Genomic DNA, 21,691 nt, shown 5'->3' on the forward strand with positions numbered 1-21,691 from the left:
TAGAAATGATGTAATTTGAATATAAATTATTTATAAATACGTATGTCAAGTTATATTTTTATTACGACGTAAAATATATTTAAGAGTTTACGACCACTGTGCTGGGTGAGACGTTGTTGAAACAAAAAAAGTTATGCATTCCATCACGTACATAAACAGTATCGTAATTCGCCAAGTGCAAATCAGCAAATTCGTAAAATTTTTGTTTATTTTGAACAATCCGGATAATCGAAAATCCGGATAATAGAGGTCCGGATAATCGAGGTTCTACTGTATTTTTCATATCAAAATTGTTATCTGTACTTTCCTGTAATTAATTTATACATAAATTATTTAATTAAAAATAACCCATGTTTAAATTAGGAAATTTTGTTTGAATCGTTTTCTTTAAAACTAAATAAAATATATTGTAAACAAATATTTTGACTAGTTATGGAATGGAACACTATCAAACATTTTTACATTCAATAAAATGAATATTTTTTAAACAAGTAAAACCTTTAAACATTTTGTGAGAATAAAAATGTTAATTTTACAAAAACCTATTTTTACTTTACAATATCTAATTTCTAAATTAAAAAGTTCAGTTTTACTATGAATAAATATGTAGAAAAATATTGCATTTTCATGAAACTATACTTAAACATTACACAGGATTCAAAGTTATAACACAAAGCATATTTTTGGCAAAATCTTAAATGATTTTAATGTAATACTTCTTTATATGATCTGAAATTTAAATTCTTACTTTAATCATATAAAAAAAATTAAGTAAACATTATAATTATGAATATATGCTTACATAGGAAATTGCTTAGGAATTTGCTTGAACTGCATAAACTAAAATATAATAAGATCAATTGAGAATTTAATACAAATAATTAACTAAGAATTTGTAATTTTTTGCAAGCTTAAATGTATTTATACATTTCTTAATGTATAAATACATTTAAGTTTAACTAAAAGTTAAAGATTAATTAATATGATAAAAGAAAAATTTAAAAAGTTTCTATGACAGACAATAAAATCAAATAGACTAAAAATGGAATAATAGAAAATATTGTATCTGCTTCATTAACTTACTGCATCAAATTATTTAAATGAAATATTTTTCAATACTTTAGTTAAAGTTTTTAAACATTATAAAATCAATAATGTCTCCATGATACATTTATCAGAAAATGAGTGTGTGACAATTTTAAAAGCATAATTTAGCAAAATTCATACAGGTTGTTAAAAAACAACCTGTATAACTTCCCCAACTTGGAAGGCTCTGTAGTGTGTTCTATTGCTTGAAATCAAACATTTGGACTACAGGTATTTCAGATAATGCACTTACCATTTATTAAATAAAAAGTTTTCATACAGAAAGTCACCAATCAGTAGCACTGAAGCTATGCAACTGTGAGGTCCTGGAAAAAAATCAGATTTTAGTGTTTAAATGTTAATGGATATCTAACAGGACAGTTGAACTTTCACCTTTCGAAAATAAAACCAGATGCAAAATTTATAGTCTCACAAAGATAATAAAGAATTTTCTTTCTGTCAGAAAAAAACAAAAAGCTTGAATTATGAAGGAGAATTTCAAAGTTTGAAGGAATTTTATCCAATTAGGATTGGGTTGAGTATTGATATCAACCTCTCTTGTGCCCCTAGAAGGTTTTGAATTGTCACTGGGAGATGAGGGAAGATCAATCAGAATGCAAAATAGAAGAGAGAAACCCTTTAAAAACTCAGGTTTCAAGGACACTATGCTTACTTCTCTAAGATCTGTCATATTTTGGCTGGTCTGGAATCTACCAGGATATGCTGACTCCAAGATCCCTGTGTCATGTGATCAAACGTCCAGCTGTAACCAAATACAGCATTTGACATCATGTATCTGTTCGGATCTGAACTTACCCACAAGCTCCGGGGCCATTAATCTTCTAGAAGACAATCCTCAAGGGACCAAGTGAATATATTCACTGCAACATTTGAAATTTTTGTCTCTCTTCTTAAACAGAAGTATCAAAGAAGAATTGTAAAGATGACTATAGCAAAATTTTGTAAGAATATTTTTATTTTATTAAATGGGATCAAAGTGTAAATGGTAAGCCTGTCTCAGTGTCTAAATCACTCCTATGCATAATTATCACAACCCCTCAACATCCCGAAAATTGCACCCATTCAGTAACCTTACAGATCTAGAATCCAAACCCATTCCATCACTGGAGAACAGTATTTTAACATGTTGGCAACATTTGTTATACCAGAACTTCAACGTTGGTGCTTTTATGATACAATATTCATGCAAGATAGTGCACAACCCACATTGCTTACTCTGTTCAATGTTTGTGAAGGTAAATTTCACAGGTGAATGGGTGCTAAGCCATTAATTCCCAACAGCTCGGTCTCCTTGCTTGCTTGATTTCACCCCATGGGATGTGACTTCTTATGAGGTTCTTGAAGAACCAAGTCTGTCATGAAAGATGTGCATCTATGTCAGATCTAAGGACAGCATTCATCAGCATGTTCTTCAATTAAAGAACCCATAGCATTCAATGGTAGAAAACATGTTTTTGCAAATGGAAAACATTACTGAAAACAATGGAATACATATTAAACATTTATAACTGTTTGTGATTTGCATAGCTTTTGTATTACCTATTAGTGACTCTTTTGACAAAAAATTTTTATTTAATAATGGTGAATGCATCTTCAGAAGTATCTGTTGTCCAAATGTTTCATTTCAAGCAGTAGAATATGCTCCAGCTTTCTGACTTTCCAACTCAGAAAGCTTACTAACAACAACTCTGTATATTAGTAAGCTATTCTTTTTATAACATAAATAATAAAATTAAAAAGCAAATATATTTATTTTTTAATGACAATAGCAATGAAAGAATATTAAAAAAAACTAAACATACCAATGATTGCAATAATAAAAACAATAATAATTCCAATAATGACGGCCCATATCTGGAAAAATTTATGAAGTGAAAAAATAAGTTAAAGTGTTTAAGTTAATATTTCAAAAAACCAGTATAAATTATTAATTATTATTTAATCCCTGAACACTATATCTAATATTCTTTTGCTTGAATAATGTTCAAAATCTTACAATGGCATCAGAAATCCTTTATTTAACTTTATGTTCAGCCAAATTATGTTAAGAAATGCATTAAATGTTCTAACTCAGCGGTTCCCAACCTTTTTACATTAGTGTACCCCCATGGCATTTCCAACTTCCCAACGAGCAATGCATGCACAAATCTCACACTGCCTGTTTGTCAAGTGTGGCCATTTTGAATTTTATTTTGACTCGGTTCTCAGTCCCCTGAGTACCTATAAGTCTGATTTTTTTTATGCGCGCATGATTTGGGCACTTAATACTTTGTGCCAAATTGCAACTTTTGACATGTACTCCTTCATACCTCTAAGCTGGTAACACAGCAGGCGGTATGATTTTATAAACAAGACATAGTCTTTTCAATAAAAAAATTAATAAAAATACTAAATAAATAACATAAAAAATTACCGCTTGTACAGAAAATCTGGAGAAACTAGCTATGTCCTTTTCAATAATGTAATTAAATTATAATTATTAAATTTAGCATGAGATGGCACCTAATGCCTAACTCTAATACCAAATTATCTCAAATTATTATTATTATTATTATTATAGCCATCTAGCCCGTTAATTCCACTTTGGTTGCTTTAATGTTTATCGGGTTAGCTGATGTTTGTTCATATTTCTATGTCCTTTTCCTTACTAACAATAAAAAATACTTTTTATAAACAAAAGAATACTTTTTTCAAACAACACGTGGGGATATTGTTGAGAGATAATAATAATAACGGTAACACACCCCATCATCAAAAGTCCGTAGCATAATCACTAATCACGCATAATGGTATCCCCATTACCATTGACTGAATGCGCAACATTTATTGATCTGTTGTATTGTACAATCGGCAGCATAAGTTTTTATTTCTAGTTTTGCATTTTGAAATGTATAATAAAGTTTGTGATTGTTGCAAGGAACAATTTTTACCTAATAATTTTTTTAATACTATTAATATGTGATACATAATATATTATTTTTTCTGCCATAATATCTAACTTTTTTCTGTACCCCTAAACAACCTATTGCGTATCCCAGGTTGGAAATTGCTGTTCTAACTGATTCTACATTGGTTAAAATATTTGTTGTTATTATTTTTGATCCATTTTTATTATAATACTTTGTCCTAAAGTCTAGTTATAGTTTTGAAACAATAAATTTAAAAACTGAAATGCAATTTAAACAAGTTCAAGCATATAGAATGTATATTAAATAGCTATGAACAGAATAATTAGCTTAGAATGCTGCAATTAGAACATTCATTAAACTAGAAAGGTCTGATGATGGAATGATAAACATTGTGTCGTCCTTGTATATATTGTTGGTCTCTGTTGTCATCTTGTAAAAAAATTGTTTTCTTTTGCTTCTGTTTTATCTTTTAGTGTATATACTGTATATATATATTTTGTCTACAGTCAATGTTATTATTGTAAATGATCATCTCCTTTACTGTACATGCAGTTTTATTTGTAATTGTAAGAAAATAAAAGGGAAATTTTTTTATGTTTTGGGCGTTTTTTGTATGGCAGCTCTGTGTCGACAGTGGGGGTGATATATGGTGTGTGGGACTGGCAACTCTGATTCCAGTTCCTGGTGTTGAGCTTGTGGGAGTGTGTAGTCCTCTTGTAGTGGTGTATGGTGAACTCTTCTCTTCATTCATTGTGGTGGAAATTTGTGGTTTTGCAATCTGTTTCCATCAGTGAAAGGAATAGTGAAACACGGTATTCACTTTGTATAAGTGAAATATTTGCTGATATAGAATATCACTGAGTGAATATTTTTCAGTGGTGTAGCATGGGTGTCAGCTGCTCGGGACGGAGGAAAATTTCGCCCCCCTTATTTAGGTATCTCAATTTAAAAGACTAAAATTCAGTCTCGTCACAGAATAAGTAATGAAAAATTCTGTGCTAGTGTTGCCACCTTATTAAAATCGCTAACCTGGACGGCAGGTGAGGTTTGTTCAAATAGAAGTTCCTGATGCATGCATATGTCATTTTGCAATGCGAAGAATAATGTGCAGTGCATGCTGGTTCTAAATCAGTTACAGTTAGCAACTAGGGAGACTTGGATAGGAGTAACGCAAGTGACCTAGCTGTATTGGATATTGGTGGTGTATATATATATGAATAAATCGTACAAGCAAAAAATAAAAATAAAAATAAATAAATAAAAAAAAAAAGGTCAACAGGTTGCGCACGATATCCCCGGACAGCAAGTTGATTCCCGGACTATCCGGATGGATGGTAACACTATGCCGTGCTCATTTCAATCGGTCTGAGTCGTAGGTGGACAAAAGTATGAAATAAAATGGTTCAAATTCTTACAAAATATTATTATTATTTATTGTGAAATTTTTTCGCCCCCTAAAAAGTGCTGCCCGGGGCGGGCCACCCCTGCCACCCCCACTACGCTATGCTACTGATATTTTTAGCCTGTTTCTCGGATTTGTTTGATTGTTCTTTGTCAAAGGATTCTTTGTTGAACTGCCATGTGCCATGTACCCTAGTTTTTGGAGATATTGTATATATATTTTGTACATAAAAAGTTCGTTTTTAACCCTACGGATCTTTGCAGATCCCACAACATTCTGAAAACATTTAACCATTCATTTAATAATAAAGATATTTTTTTGGCCTCTTGAAAACTTGAATGTTAGTTTTGCTAATGAATTCAAACACTAATTTTTTTTTTGTTTTCAAAATTATTCAGTTAATTCACTTTTGAATGTATTTTTACTTTTTATTGTTCATATTAATGTAACAAAAATATCTGTGCTAACTTTCTTACTTTCTGTGATCAACAAAATTTTATATATTTCTAAGTTTACCTTAAAATGTAGCAGTAACTATTAAAACTGCATTTGAATATATATGATGATTTTGAATCTTAAAAAATTAATTATTTTAGATGTTGTAAAAAAAGAATGATATAATGAATTTATTACAAAAAGATAAAAAATTGAGTAATATGATTTGGCTCCTCTGTAATATGGATTAGTTAGCCTCAAAATATGGATCATTGGATGATGAAGGATGTATAATGGGTTGGGAGTGGGCTTGATGTATACCTTCATGCTTAAGGAACTGTTACTGAATGAATGATCCACATATTTATAAACTTTCAGTGTTTAAAGCTCTAGTTAGAAGAGCATTCCATTATTGCTCCAATGTATACAACAGATTGCAAGAGTTGGCTAAGATTAAAGCCATTGCTAGGACATTGAAATTTGGAGCAAAAGTCATTAAATCGTTAATATTTTATGATTTTGCATCGGTTACAGGCTTAAGTAAGTCGTAAGTTTAGTCATTAAAGGATTAATAACTTCTTACTCAGATCCTAGAAAAAGAGGATGAAGAAAACTATGAACAACAATGTTACTAAGTTCACTTACAACAGAAGCATATCCAGTATTATGAAAGAAATTGCGGATTACAAGAACACAAGATTACTGTACAAAATGGCTCCCACCATTTATAACTTACTTAGGAATGACAAGGATATGATCAAGAAGAAAGAACAATCTGAGGTATACAAGATACCATATAAAAATCATCAATTAGGTTTGAACAAAGAGTATTTGGGTGTCACCACCAGAAACCTCAACAAAAGGCTTAAAGAGCATATGTATGATGTAAACAAGGAGCACTATTCTACAGCACTATCCAGAGTGGCACAAACAGATGGTTTGGTGGTTGAATGGGCTGAGGCCAGGATTTTTAAACCGCTGTGTTCACCAACTCTGGCAATGAGTTTAGAAAAGTTTGAAATATAAAAATCTTGCCTTACTGGCAAATGTTTAAATTACAAGGATGCCACAATATTACCATCAGCCTGGAAGTATATGATCAGGAATGGCTTGTTAAAATCTGATACATAGGGTGCAGTCAATGTAATTCTATATGTTATGTTATTATATTTGTATTTTTATTTTATTTTGTTCTATTCTATTTATTTTACTTTATTCAATTTTATGTATTTATAGGATTACAGTAGAGCGTCGTTTATCCGAATCAATTGGGGACTGGGGTTGTTCGGATAACTTATTTTTCGGATAACCGATTATGTATGAAAAATATATTAACCTATCCCATGTTGAAATTTTTCTCTGTTGCATGTTACTTCGCGTTGAATCTTCGTCAATATTAAGCCTAACGAAAACTTTTTAAAATAATAATCGTGGCTATTGTATTGTTAAAAATTACTTTTTTATTTTGTACAAACAAAATAAATATATTGAAAAATATAAAAAGCAAAAAAAATATACTTTAGAAGTTGATCTAGTATCAAAAACGTTTGATTCAGCACGACACAGTCCTCAGAAAAACATTACACAAAAGTGCCAGTGCTGCCAGCTAAAACACACACACCAACAAAAAAAAATATTGGAGTAGCCCAAGATATAACCAAAGATTGCAGCGCCACAGCACTAGCAAAAATTTAAATTTGCCGACTGGAATGCTTTCGAATAAACGACGCTCTACTGTAGTTATATTTTTGTATATTTTGGTATTTTAATGAAATGTTAAAACCGTTTTTAAATTTGAATTTATCGAATATTCATTTGAATAAAGAACTATTGTAAATCTTCCAGAAAATTGATAACCTGATGATGGCTGTTGATCAGGTTGAAAATGTTTGTTTAATTAATAAAGCAGTAAAGTAGGTTTTCAGCAATATAAAGTGTATATGTTATAATAGTTATTTTTATATTTATTGCTTTTTTATTGTTTAGTATTTTTGTAATTTTTTTAATACAGATTTGATGTAAATTCTATTAATGAAAATTCAAAATAACCAAATACATTTAAATTTGTCAAATTTAAATATATATATATATAAGGATTTTAATTAAAAGAATTTGAAAAGATTTTATAATTTATAATTTAATCTACAGAATTTTAAGACAAATCAATTACCTTGAAATTTTTCCACCAATATTTTCTTTTCAATTTTGTTGTTTGTTGTTCAAAATCATTTGCTTGTTTCTGTAATCTTTCTAAAATTATAAAAAGTTTCATCAATATGAATAATGACAGCTCTCTCAACTAAGTTATTATATAAGAATTTGGTTAATAATGATTGCTGTTACAGTTGAACCTGTCTATCTTGAATCTCACGGGAAGAAAACATTTCAGATAGACAACTTTTGAGATATAGAGGTTCCTACACAGTAAACAATAATAGATTTCATTGAAGGTACAGTATTTTATGAATAGAATAGCAAGTACAGTACACATTTGTATTAGGTATAAATAAAACACCTTTGACATATTTTAAACAAAAATAGTTTGTCAATAATTTCTGAGCCTGACTTTCTCCAACCAATAAGATGCAAGCCAAACTAGTAGCCAATCAGAAAAGCAGCATTAATTGCAACTATGTACTGTATTGCAAGAGATATTAATAGCATAAATTGCAGTCCACAAATATGTAGTTGCTGAGCTTCGAATTTGTAATTGACACTTCAGTCCATAATTTCAGAGAAAATTATTTGAGATAAATATGGAAAATATATTGAGTTTAGGCTGAAAATTCAGGGAAAAAAATAAATTTCCAAATAAAGGGGTTTTGATACATGTTTGAAATAAATAGGTTAAACTATATAGGGATCATTTTTAACATACATACTAAACATACTAAAATGATTTCAAATGTAAATCAAAAATATTTTTTTAAATATAAAATTTGCAATGCAGAGGGCAAAGGTAAATAATTGAAGATGGTGCAACAATCTCAGCTAGTGTTACCACCCATCCGGTTTCACCCGGACAGTCTGGGAATTGACTCACTGTCCAGGTGAACTATTAATTTTGTCCGGGAATTTCATAGAAATTGTGAAATTATGATGAAACAAAGTTCTTGCAGAGATTATTACAAATCTACACTATTTTAACAGCAAGAGAACTCACACTCACTGAAACTCATCTGCAATTCTGGCATGTTAGTCTGTTAAGCCGACATGTGGCGCGCAACCTGTCGACCTTTTTTTTTCCATTTTGCATGTATGAGCGCACACTTCTCCAATATCCAATACAGTTAAGTCATCTGTACCTGATCTTTCTTAATTTAGGTTACTTAAGTTACTCCTACACAAGTCCCTAGTCCCTAACTGTAACTGATTTAGAACCAGCCTGCACGTTATCCTTTGCATTGTAAAATGACATTGCGCATGCGTCAGGAACTTCTGTTCGAACAAACCTGACCTGCCGTCCGGGTCAGTGATTTTGAAAAAGTGGCAACACTAATCTCAGCACACATTTTGGTGAGTTTCCAGATAACATCAACAATACAAAAACTTATGAAATTATAGTTTTCAAATTGTTCATCACTAGGAAATATATTTTCTGTGATTTACTATATAGTGTATGTCTGAATTATATGACATGATAGAATATATAAATAGTTAAAATTTATATAAATGTCAGTTACTTAAATTTTTTCAATAAAATAAAAACTATCAGTCATCGAAATAAATATACATATTTATGATAACTTAACAAAAAATGGTACCAAGTTTCATAATTATTTCAAACCACTTAACTTAAGGGAACTAACTTCTTTATTTTCTTTAATAAAAACGTTTTCAACAAGTACTATTGAACCATTTTAAGTTTTTCTTTTCAGTTTCAACTTTTGCTTTTATAACTCTTGTTCCTTTTTCTTTGAGAGGTTCTAAAAAGCAAAAGTTATAACTAAAAATGCCTTGATAGCAACTGAAAACATTTTTATTAAAAGAAAATAAAGAACTTGATTCTCTTAAATTAAGCTCATTGTGATAAATTTAAGAATAATTAAATTATCACAATAATTATAAATTATCATTATGATAATTTATAATTTAATCTACAGAATTTTAAGACAAATCAATTACCTTGAAATTTTTCCACCAATATTTTCTTTTCAATTTTGTTGTTTGTTGTTCAAAATCATTTGCTTGTTTCTGTAATCTTTCTAAAATTATAAAAAGTTTCATCAATATGAATAATGACAGCTCTCTCAACTAAGTTATTATATAAGAATTTGGTTAATAATGATTGCTGTTACAGTTGAACCTGTCTATCTTGAATCTCACGGGAAGAAAACATTTCAGATAGACAACTTTTGAGATATAGAGGTTCCTACACAGTAAACAATAATAGATTTCATTGAAGGTACAGTATTTTATGAATAGAATAGCAAGTACAGTACACATTTGTATTAGGTATAAATAAAACACCTTTGACATATTTTAAACAAAAATAGTTTGTCAATAATTTCTGAGCCTGACTTTCTCCAACCAATAAGATGCAAGCCAAACTAGTAGCCAATCAGAAAAGCAGCATTAATTGCAACTATGTACTGTATTGCAAGAGATATTAATAGCATAAATTGCAGTCCACAAATATGTAGTTGCTGAGCTTCGAATTTGTAATTGACACTTCAGTCCATAATTTCAGAGAAAATTATTTGAGATAAATATGGAAAATATATTGAGTTTAGGCTGAAAATTCAGGGAAAAAAATAAATTTCCAAATAAAGGGGTTTTGATACATGTTTGAAATAAATAGGTTAAACTATATAGGGATCATTTTTAACATACATACTAAACATACTAAAATGATTTCAAATGTAAATCAAAAATATTTTTTTAAATATAAAATTTGCAATGCAGAGGGCAAAGGTAAATAATTGAAGATGGTGCAACAATCTCAGCTAGTGTTACCACCCATCCGGTTTCACCCGGACAGTCTGGGAATTGACTCACTGTCCAGGTGAACTATTAATTTTGTCCGGGAATTTCATAGAAATTGTGAAATTATGATGAAACAAAGTTCTTGCAGAGATTATTACAAATCTACACTATTTTAACAGCAAGAGAACTCACACTCACTGAAACTCATCTGCAATTCTGGCATGTTAGTCTGTTAAGCCGACATGTGGCGCGCAACCTGTCGACCTTTTTTTTTCCATTTTGCATGTATGAGCGCACACTTCTCCAATATCCAATACAGTTAAGTCATCTGTACCTGATCTTTCTTAATTTAGGTTACTTAAGTTACTCCTACACAAGTCCCTAGTCCCTAACTGTAACTGATTTAGAACCAGCCTGCACGTTATCCTTTGCATTGTAAAATGACATTGCGCATGCGTCAGGAACTTCTGTTCGAACAAACCTGACCTGCCGTCCGGGTCAGTGATTTTGAAAAAGTGGCAACACTAATCTCAGCACACATTTTGGTGAGTTTCCAGATAACATCAACAATACAAAAACTTATGAAATTATAGTTTTCAAATTGTTCATCACTAGGAAATATATTTTCTGTGATTTACTATATAGTGTATGTCTGAATTATATGACATGATAGAATATATAAATAGTTAAAATTTATATAAATGTCAGTTACTTAAATTTTTTCAGTAAAATAAAAANCCCCAGTTCGCCACCACCAAAGAAGGCAAAAACAGTTCCATCAGCGGGAAAAGTGATGGCCTCGGTTTTTTGGGGATGCTAAAGGAATCATCTTTATTGACTACCTAGAAAGAGGAAAGACCATCAATGCTGTCTATTACTGTATACTTTTGGAAAAACTAAAGAAAGAAATCGAAGAGGCCACACTTGAAGAAGAAGGTTCTGTTTCACCACGATAATGCCAGAATCACTGAACAAAAAATAAACGAACTTAGCTTCCAATTAGTTCCACATTCACCGTACTCACCTGATTTGGCCCCCAGTGACTTTCACCTTTTTCCAAATTTAAAATAATTCTTGGTTGGAAAGAGATTCCACTCAAATGACAAAGTCATCTCTGAAGTAGACGAGTATTTTGCACACCTTGACAAATCGACCTATTGTAATGGCATAAGAAAGCTAGAACATCGCTGGAATAAGTGCCTTGCTAACAAAGGAGACTACATTGAAAAATAAAAAAGTTTTAACATTATTTTGTTTGTTGTTCTATTTGAGGCCACGAACTTTCCGAACAGCCCTCGTACTAATTAAGCAAAATACACAAAACTAACATCCAGCAGGAACTAAAAAATCTACAAAAGCAAATGTTTTAACAGATGCTTTTGAACTCCAAAGGTCTTTTAGCCTGATGATGACTGTTTAGCATGATTTAGTAGATTTTTGTAGTTCCTGTTGGATATTGATTGTTTTGTGCTTTGCTTAATTACATATACCCAGTTTGAGTTGTTGAATTTACTAATTATTTTAAGTAAATGTTTAAAAAAGAAATACCTCAGACAGTTTTTTAAATAATCAATTATTAAGAAGCAAAGAATTGTTGATAATATTAACTTGTAACCAACTCATTTTTTAAAAACTAAATTACATGATAATTAGAAAAGATATATATTAGAGATTACTGTACAAAAGGGCTCCCACCATTTATAACTTACTTAGGAATGACAAGGATATGATCAAGAAGAAAGAACAATCTGGGGTATATAAGATATCATATAAAAATGATCAATTAGGTTTGAACAGAGTATGTGGGTGTCACAACCAGAAACCTCAACAAAAGGCTTAAGGAGCATATGTATGATGTAAACAAGGAGCACTATTCTACAGTACTATCCAGAGTGGTGCAAACAGATGGTTTGGTGGTTGAATGGGCTGAGGCCAGGATTGTTACATCAGTGTGTTCACCAGCTCTAGCATTGAGTTTGGAAAAGTTCAAAATTTATAAATCCAGCCTAACTGGCAAATGTTTAAATTACAAGGATGCCACAGGGTTATCATTGGCATGGAAATATATGATCAGGAATGGCTCGTAAAATCTGATGCATAGTGTGCGGTCGATGTAATTTTATATGTTATGTTATTATATTTGTATTTTTATTTTGCTTTACTCTATTTATTTTGATTCATTCAGTTTATGTAGTTAATGGATTAGTTATATTTTTATATATTTTGATGTTTTTAACCAAAATGTTTGAACCATTTTAAATTTGGATTTGTTATTTCATATTGGTTTAATTATAGAACGATTGTAAACGTTCCAGAGAATTGATAACCTGATGATGGCCTGTTCATCAAATTGAAAATGTTCGTTTAAAGCAGTAAAATGATTCTCAGCAATAAGGTGTGTGTTATATAATATTCAATGAGTCTGAGTGTATGTTGAAGAATAAAATATTTATTTTTGTCATATTTTGATATGTTGTATCTATTTATTAATGAAATATCTATATAAAAACAAAATATAATAGAAATATATACACTAAAAAAATTTAATTGTTGCAGATTGGCTATTCAGCATAAAAACCTCAATTTATCTTCTTGATTTTGATATTCCTGAACAACTATTGCCACTTGATTACTAAGGGTCATATACAGTGCCTCTTTTTTCTGACTTCTGGGTGACCTATATGGGCAGTAACTAATAATAATTGCTGGCAGGATTAGAGAAAAAAATAAATGTTTTATTCCCTTTGTTCTGATTTGTCACTGTTCTGTTTCTTCATGTTCCATTTCTTCCAGTTATATAAATATGATGCCAAGTTTTATTAATTATAACGAACTTTGTTTAATGTGAAGTAAAAAAAATGATAAAAAACAAAAATCTGCTTTAAGAAACCAGAATTACAGTCATTAAATATATAAACAGATTTAGATGACAGCTACCAATGCATTTCATAGCTGATTCACTTGTGTATCTCCTGACAATGACCTTACTTGTCTGGAAGTGCTAGATAAATTGTTATTTAATTACAAGTGGGTGCCAATAAAGCAAATCTTTATTATTATTTAGAGAAAATTTGGAGTTTTTCATTATTTATTCATCATAAAGACATATATTTAAACTAAATAAAAATTAAATTTACCTGCACGGCTATCTAATTCTGTTAATTTTCCTTCTCTTTCATATAGTTTTTCCATATTTCCATGCATCAAATCAACAANTTACCACTCGGTTCCACCTATCGCGTAAATTTGGGGTATTACTATATACTATTTCCATAAATTATTTTTTAAAAAATATCTAAACTTACAAATTATAGGCTATAATGAAAATGTACCAGATATTGTAAATTTCTTCTATATTTTAGATATTTTTCTTTTTGCCCTATGTTATTAAGAGTAACACAACAAACACTTTCACACTTAAAGAAAACATCTTTTCATAATAACAACAGAAAATTACATTAAATAATAAGTGTAAGATCATCAACATTTAACAATTATTAAAAATAATTCTTTTCCTTTTGTTTCCTTATAATTCAAAGAAACATTCATATCTTGTTTGAACTTTCATTGCTCTCAAAAACATTTCTAATCCATGTAACAAATGGACTGACAAACATTAGTATATCTAAATTAATGATAATATTAAAAAATCGTCACTGAAAAAAATATCGACAAAGTTTACGATTTGGTGTTAGCAGATCGCCGTTTGAAAACGCGGGAGATAGCTGAGACAACAGGCATCTCTGTCGACCGAGTGCACCACATCTAACCGAAAATTTGGGTATGACAAAGGTCTCAGCAAGTTGGGTGCCGCATCTGCTGACCGCTGAGCAAAGACGTGTTCGCACTTTGATGTCAAAGAAGTGTTTGGACTTCTACAAGAAAAACCCACGGGATTTCTTGCGTCGGTTTGTGACTACTGACGAAACGTGGATCCATTACTACACTCCTGAAACAAAAGAACAGTCGAAGCAATGGAAACACCACAGTTCGCCACCACCAAAGAAGGCAAAAACAGTTCCATCAGCGGGGAAAGTGATGGCCTCGGTTTTTTGGGGATGCTAAAGGAATCATCTTTATTGACTACCTAGAAAGAGGAAAGACCATCAATGCTGTCTATTACTGTATACTTTTGGAAAAACTGAAGAAAGAAATCGAAGAGGCCACACTTGAAGAAGAAGGTTCTGTTTCACCACGATAATGCCAGAATCACTGAACAAAAAATAAACGAACTTAGCTTCCAATTAGTTCCACATTCACCGTACTCACCTGATTTGGCCCCCAGTGACTTTCACCTTTTTCCAAATTTAAAATAATTCTTGGTTGGAAAGAGATTCCACTCAAATGACAAAGTCATCTCTGAAGTAGACGAGTATTTTGCACACCTTGACAAATCGACCTATTGTAATGGCATAAGAAAGCTAGAACATCGCTGGAATAAGTGCCTTGCTAACAAAGGAGACTACATTGAAAAATAAAAAAGTTTTAACATTATTTTGTTTGTTGTTCTATTTGAGGCCACGAACTTTCCGAACAGCCCTCGTACTAATTAAGCAAAATACACAAAACTAACATCCAGCAGGAACTAAAAAATCTACAAAAGCAAATGTTTTAACAGATGCTTTTGAACTCCAAAGGTCTTTTAGCCTGATGATGACTGTTTAGCATGATTTAGTAGATTTTTGTAGTTCCTGTTGGATATTGATTGTTTTGTGCTTTGCTTAATTACATATACCCAGTTTGAGTTGTTGAATTTACTAATTATTTTAAGTAAATGTTTAAAAAAGAAATACCTCAGACAGTTTTTTAAATAATCAATTATTAAGAAGCAAAGAATTGTTGATAATATTAACTTGTAACCAACTCATTTTTTAAAAACTAAATTACATGATAATTAGAAAAGATATATATTAGAGATTACTGTACAAAAGGGCTCCCACCATTTATAACTTACTTAGGAATGACAAGGATATGATCAAGAAGAAAGAACAATCTGGGGTATATAAGATATCATATAAAAATGATCAATTAGGTTTGAACAGAGTATGTGGGTGTCACAACCAGAAACCTCAACAAAAGGCTTAAGGAGCATATGTATGATGTAAACAAGGAGCACTATTCTACAGCACTATCCAGAGTGGTGCAAACAGATGGTTTGGTGGTTGAATGGGCTGAGGCCAGGATTGTTACATCAGTGTGTTCACCAGCTCTAGCATTGAGTTTGGAAAAGTTCAAAATTTATAAATCCAGCCTAACTGGCAAATGTTTAAATTACAAGGATGCCACAGGGTTATCATCAGCATGGAAATATATGATCAGGAATGGCTCGTAAAATCTGATGCATAGTGTGCGGTCAATGTAATTTTATATATTATGTTATTATATTTGTATTTTTATTTTGCTTTACTCTATTTATTTTGATTCATTCAGTTTATGTAGTTAATGGATTAGTTATATTTTTATATATTTTGATGTTTTTAACCAAAATGTTTGAACCATTTTAAATTTGGATTTGTTATTTCATATTGGTTTAATTATAGAACGATTGTAAACGTTCCAGAGAATTGATAACCTGATGATGGCCTGTTCATCAAATTGAAAATGTTCGTTTAAAGCAGTAAAATGATTCTCAGCAATAAGGTGTGTGTTATATAATATTCAATGAGTCTGAGTGTATGTTGAAGAATAAAATATTTATTTTTGTCATATTTTGATATGTTGTATCTATTTATTAATGAAATATCTATATAAAAACAAAATATAATAGAAATATATACACTAAAAAAATTTAATTGTTGCAGATTGGCTATTCAGCATAAAAACCTCAATTTATCTTCTTGATTTTGATATTCCTGAACAACTATTGCCACTTGATTACTAAGGGTCATATATAGTGCCTCTTTTTTCTGACTTCTGGGTGACCTATATGGGCAGTAACTAATAATAATTGCTGGCAGGATTAGAGAAAAAAATAAATGTTTTATTCCCTTTGTTCTGATTTGTCACTGTTCTGTTTCTTCATGTTCCATTTCTTCCAGTTATATAAATATGATGCCAAGTTTTATTAATTATAACGAACTTTGTTTAATGTGAAGTAAAAAAAATGATAAAAAACAAAAATCTGCTTTAAGAAACCAGAATTACAGTCATTAAATATATAAACAGATTTAGATGACAGCTACCAATGCATTTCATAGCTGATTCACTTGTGTATCTCCTGACAATGACCTTACTTGTCTGGAAGTGCTAGATAAATTGTTATTTAATTACAAGTGGGTGCCAATAAAGCAAATCTTTATTATTATTTAGAGAAAATTTGGAGTTTTTCATTATTTATTCATCATAAAGACATATATTTAAACTAAATAAAAATTAAATTTACCTGCACGGCTATCTAATTCTGTTAATTTTCCTTCTCTTTCATATAGTTTTTCCATATTTCCATGCATCAAATCAACAATCTATATAAAATAATTTTGTAAATTAGGAAATGAAATATTTCAATAAAAATAATTTTTTATAATTCTTTCATGCTTGATCATGCAATATTATAAATCCATATAAATATAAAATGTGAATATTAATGTGAGGCTCTGGACAGGTCCTAACCCTCACTAAAATTCGCGGAAAATAATTGTTTTAGAGAAAATAATATATTAGTTAGAAATAGATTTTTATGACATGAAAACGCGATGCTAACTTTTAAACAATATAAGAATGTAAGTCCGTCGACCATTTTCTGTTGAATATCAAATTAAACTTCGATTTTGACCTCTCCCGCACCCCGAAAGGTTTCGAATTGTCATCAGGTGACAAGGATAGACCAATCGGAAAGGGGAATCTGAGAGAAAATGGATAAAACCCCGGAAATTCAAGGACGCGACGGCTTCTTCTCCCGAAAGTTCCAAGTGACGGATCTGTTGTTGTGCGTGTGTCTCGCACCCATCTTCATCTCCATCTCCCGACCTCGGATCGACATCTTTCCCTCGACGGAAGTCGACCGCATCGTCCCGGAGTCGTCGAGACGTGATGGAATGGTTCATTCGCGAACAAGGGACACTCCTTCTAAATGGGACTATCGTGGAACCACAGGAGAGGAAGACCCAGCGACCGCAGCCAACGTAGAACTTCCAAGATCGCAGTAATCTTGTAAGCTTCTTTCATGTTTAATAAACAGTTGTGTTGTTTGTAAACGAGGCATCTATCTCTGACTCAACTGCTTCCACATGTCGTTGATTGTTACCGCTCGGCAATCCAAACGGCAAGGGAGACGATGACAATATATATCGCCTATTATCGTTCGTCTCGAGTTTTTTAAATTCCCCCCTCGGCCCCCACATTAACAGTTAGACCATTGGAGCTTGCAATTATACTTTTTCAATGTAATATTTTGTTCTATTAGTACTTGTATCTGATATACACTGAATATATACTGAATCATGACTCATCAAAGGGACAAACAGGGCCTAATTTAGACCTTCACAGGCCCTAGGCAAAATAATATTTACGGGCCCCTTTACAAATTTTGTATTACTACAAATATAAATAAAATTGTAATATTTAAAATTAAAGTATTTTTATTTTTACATTTGAATATCTTACTTACATTGTAGTTTTGGGGCTGCAATAAAATTATGCAGCAATAAACATTATATTTTTCTCAACAAACACTGCTTTATTCTGAACTTCACCGAACAGATCTAATTCGCACATACAAACATTATCTAATTCTTAGTGATGTTGTTAGATGTCAGAGCAGTAGGTAATGCCATTCTTAATTATTAACCCTTGAATATGGTGCTAATAATCAGTGGTGTAGCGAACATAACTGGCCCCCGGGGAATGACATTTTATTGGCGCCCCCTCCCACCTCCAGAAACACAGTTTGTCTTGGAGACCATCTGGGCCCCCTCTGCGAGTGGCGCCCTGTGCACCCCCTTGCACCCCCTCGCTATACTATTGCTAATAATATAGTAATTCGCAATACTAATAAAACAATGGCACGTTTAGAACCTATTACGGGCCCAGGGCAAGTGCCTTGCCTGCCTTGTGCCAAATTAGGCCCTGGACAAACAGCTTCCCATTGACCAGCATTCAAATATATTCCATTGTCCATTTTCTGTATACTCACAATTACAAACACTTAAATGGTAAATGCATGATTGGTTGTTGAATCCTATTTAAAGACGACTTCAAATAGTTTGTAAAAATAAAAGCTTTCCTGAAAGAATGCCTATTGCAGTTCCATAGCTTTCTATCAGCTATTGCTATAAGCCTTGAATGACAAGTAACATTTTTTCTTTGATGCACCCATTCATTGATAAACTTGTTCCAGTCTCCTACCAGTTACCATTGTTCCCATTTCTAGAAAATGATTTCACAGTTTGCTTATTAAGCTTTTAGACATTCCAACAGATTGTCTTCTTCAAAGATTTTATCAGATTTTACAATTTGGAAAGTAATTAAAGACAGATACAATTCAAATCAACTTTCCAAGTTGATTTGCACTTTAGCTGTAAATAGAATTGTATATTTCAAACTTTATTCTTTTTAATGTTCTATTGATGTTTACCTGATGAAACGTGGTTGAAAACGTTTGTTGAATTAAATATACTTTGCTCGAGTTTCATGTATTCTCTTACAGTGTGTGCTTCCAGTTGGGATTTGTTTAAATTATTCTTTTAAACTGATAACAAAAATATGAATTGATTTGTTTAATAAGCACAAAAAATATTTAGTTACTTTACCTCATCTACTTGGGCTTGAGTTTCTTCTATTTTATTATCCACTGGCTTTTTGTTATCCTCATTTGCACTAAAATGAAAGATAAATATATTCTCAATATTTTGATAAAAAGAAAAAACAAAAGCAAAGCATAAGATAATATTAAATAAACCTATTTTTTAATCTATGTAAGAAAATAATTTATTAATTATAATTAAATATGGTTACATAAATTTCTAGTTTATGAAATTAGTACTACATAAACTGAATTTGAAGATGCACAATATAAATGTTTATTTTATGTGCAATGAATTAGTAGAATTAAATGCAATGAATAGTTTTAAATTCTGAAGTAGATTACTCAATGTAAAACAGTAGCAATCTTTTTTTTTTTTTATTACTAGAAATTAAAAATTTGAAATGCAAATTCTATTCGTAAAAAAATAATAAAAAGAATTATTAAATATATTGAATTTCGAACAAAAACACGTGTATTTTGCCTGTAATAAAAATGATCATATTATGTAATTTCAATTTCACGGACCTTTCTTATATTTCTAAATAATGAATAACTTTCTTAAATTTCTAAATAGGATCAATATTTATCACTCAAACTTCAAGTTCGAAGAATTTTGAATTTATTTACAGACAACTTCTTTCCAATTTAATCAAAAGACGTTAAAACAAGCATAAAAAACAAATATTGTCATCTAAAAGTGCATTTTACTTACTCTAGCTTAAATTTAATTTTAGCGTGAGTAGAATAAAAATTAAATTTTAATTAATTAATGCAAATATGAAAATACTTACGCCATATTATCCACAAAATACGTATTAAAATAATAATAAAAAACTTAATATTTAAAACAGGACATCGACTTCACTTGTTTTTATTCTATAATTTCTATTTCCAACACAAGCTTATAAACGGAAATATTTCCTTCCTGGTTATCTAAAAACTGAAACATTCAATTAATACACTTCATTCTTCGTAAATCACGGGAATTTTTAGTTCCTTCTACATAGAACAAATTAAAAATGAAATTAAAACACTATACTATTGTTAAACACACAGCATATTCTATTATCCACAAACAAATCATCAATTCGCTAGTTTCGCAAGTTAGTGAAAACAGAAATTCTAATTTTATACGTACAAACCTGTACAAATCTTGGCAATAGTTTTAACGTGAAATTCTTCAGTGGCTTACTCAGCACTAAGTTCGAAGAGTCCACTTTTTTTTTATCGCTAACATAAATTAAGATTCTGTTATTATCATTAAAAAAAACCTACGAAATGAGTGCTAAATAGTAAACACATTTTGTATATACTGTACACTTGATACAGTCTACTTCAGATATGACAAATTCCACTTTTCATCTTTTTAATTAAGAGGTGCATTGAGGGGTGGGTGGGGATTTTTCTACAGGCCTGGAAATAAATTATGCAACCGTAGTGGTTCTATCCCTATAAATTAATGTTATTTTTACCAACTAAGAATAAAATCTTTAAAATTGAAGTATTTAAAGGACCATTCTACGTATTTAATTGATTTAAATAAAATTAAAAAAATGACAAAAGGATCTTCTCTACTCCTGGGCCCCACGTGAATATGCATCGGTACATTCGTTTTGTCCGAATAATGCATACTATTACCTCAATTTGACGTAAAAGTAGCCTATAAACTAGACAAAATGAATGCACCTAAGATTAGATTAAAACTGATTAAACTTTACTGGCGCAATTACTTCACGTTTACAAAAATATGCAAAATATTCTTTTGTATATAAGGTGGGTTGTTATTAACTGATATAAAACTAGGAACAACTTTTTTTTCTTTTTTAATATAAAATTCGAAAGACAGAAAAAGTTTTTTAAAGAAAAAATTAAGTAAAAAGAAAAACAGCGAAAGTAAAAATGAGGATTTTGAAAACATACTGTACTGTAAAACTGCTGTACATTTAAAAATACATACATTGTACACAATTAAAACTTATACATTAAAAAAATACTTAAATACAATTTATGGATTATATAATTTATTTTTTTTATAAATAAATTATATTTATTTGAACTTATTTTATCTCTTATTATTTTTATATTCTTTTCTTGTTTTTTTTTTTTGTTTCTGTTGATGAAATTATATTTAAGATATGTAAACATTGCTCCAAGTTATACCAATTTTAT

At 30.6% G+C, this 21,691-nt stretch overlaps 1 protein-coding gene across 2 annotated transcripts; it reads right to left on the reverse strand.

Moving 5' to 3' along the window:
* Positions 1 to 308: 308 nt before the first annotated feature.
* LOC111636182 (vesicle-associated membrane protein 3-like) lies at positions 309 to 21,179 on the reverse strand. Of its 2 annotated transcripts, none has more exons than XM_023381378.1 (8): positions 20,665 to 21,179; positions 20,314 to 20,462; positions 19,527 to 19,593; positions 17,162 to 17,240; positions 9,979 to 10,058; positions 2,910 to 2,961; positions 803 to 840; positions 309 to 729 (listed from the first exon to the last, which is right to left on the reverse strand). In XM_023381378.1, the coding sequence occupies exons 2-7, from the start codon at positions 20,316 to 20,318 to the stop codon at positions 815 to 817; spliced, it is 309 nt and encodes a 102-aa protein (XP_023237146.1). In that variant the 5' UTR covers positions 20,319 to 20,462; positions 20,665 to 21,179; the 3' UTR covers positions 309 to 729; positions 803 to 814. The 2 variants fall into 2 exon arrangements, with proteins under 2 accessions (XP_023237146.1, XP_023237147.1); XM_023381379.1 differs by having other exon boundaries at positions 20,661 to 21,179.
* Between the last annotated feature and the right edge of the window lie 512 nt (positions 21,180 to 21,691).

This window comes from Centruroides sculpturatus, unplaced genomic scaffold (assembly GCF_000671375.1).
Source record: "Centruroides sculpturatus isolate CEXI.00-Female unplaced genomic scaffold, Cexi_2.0 scaffold208, whole genome shotgun sequence".
NCBI classification, from domain to species: Eukaryota; Metazoa; Arthropoda; class Arachnida; order Scorpiones; family Buthidae; genus Centruroides; species Centruroides sculpturatus.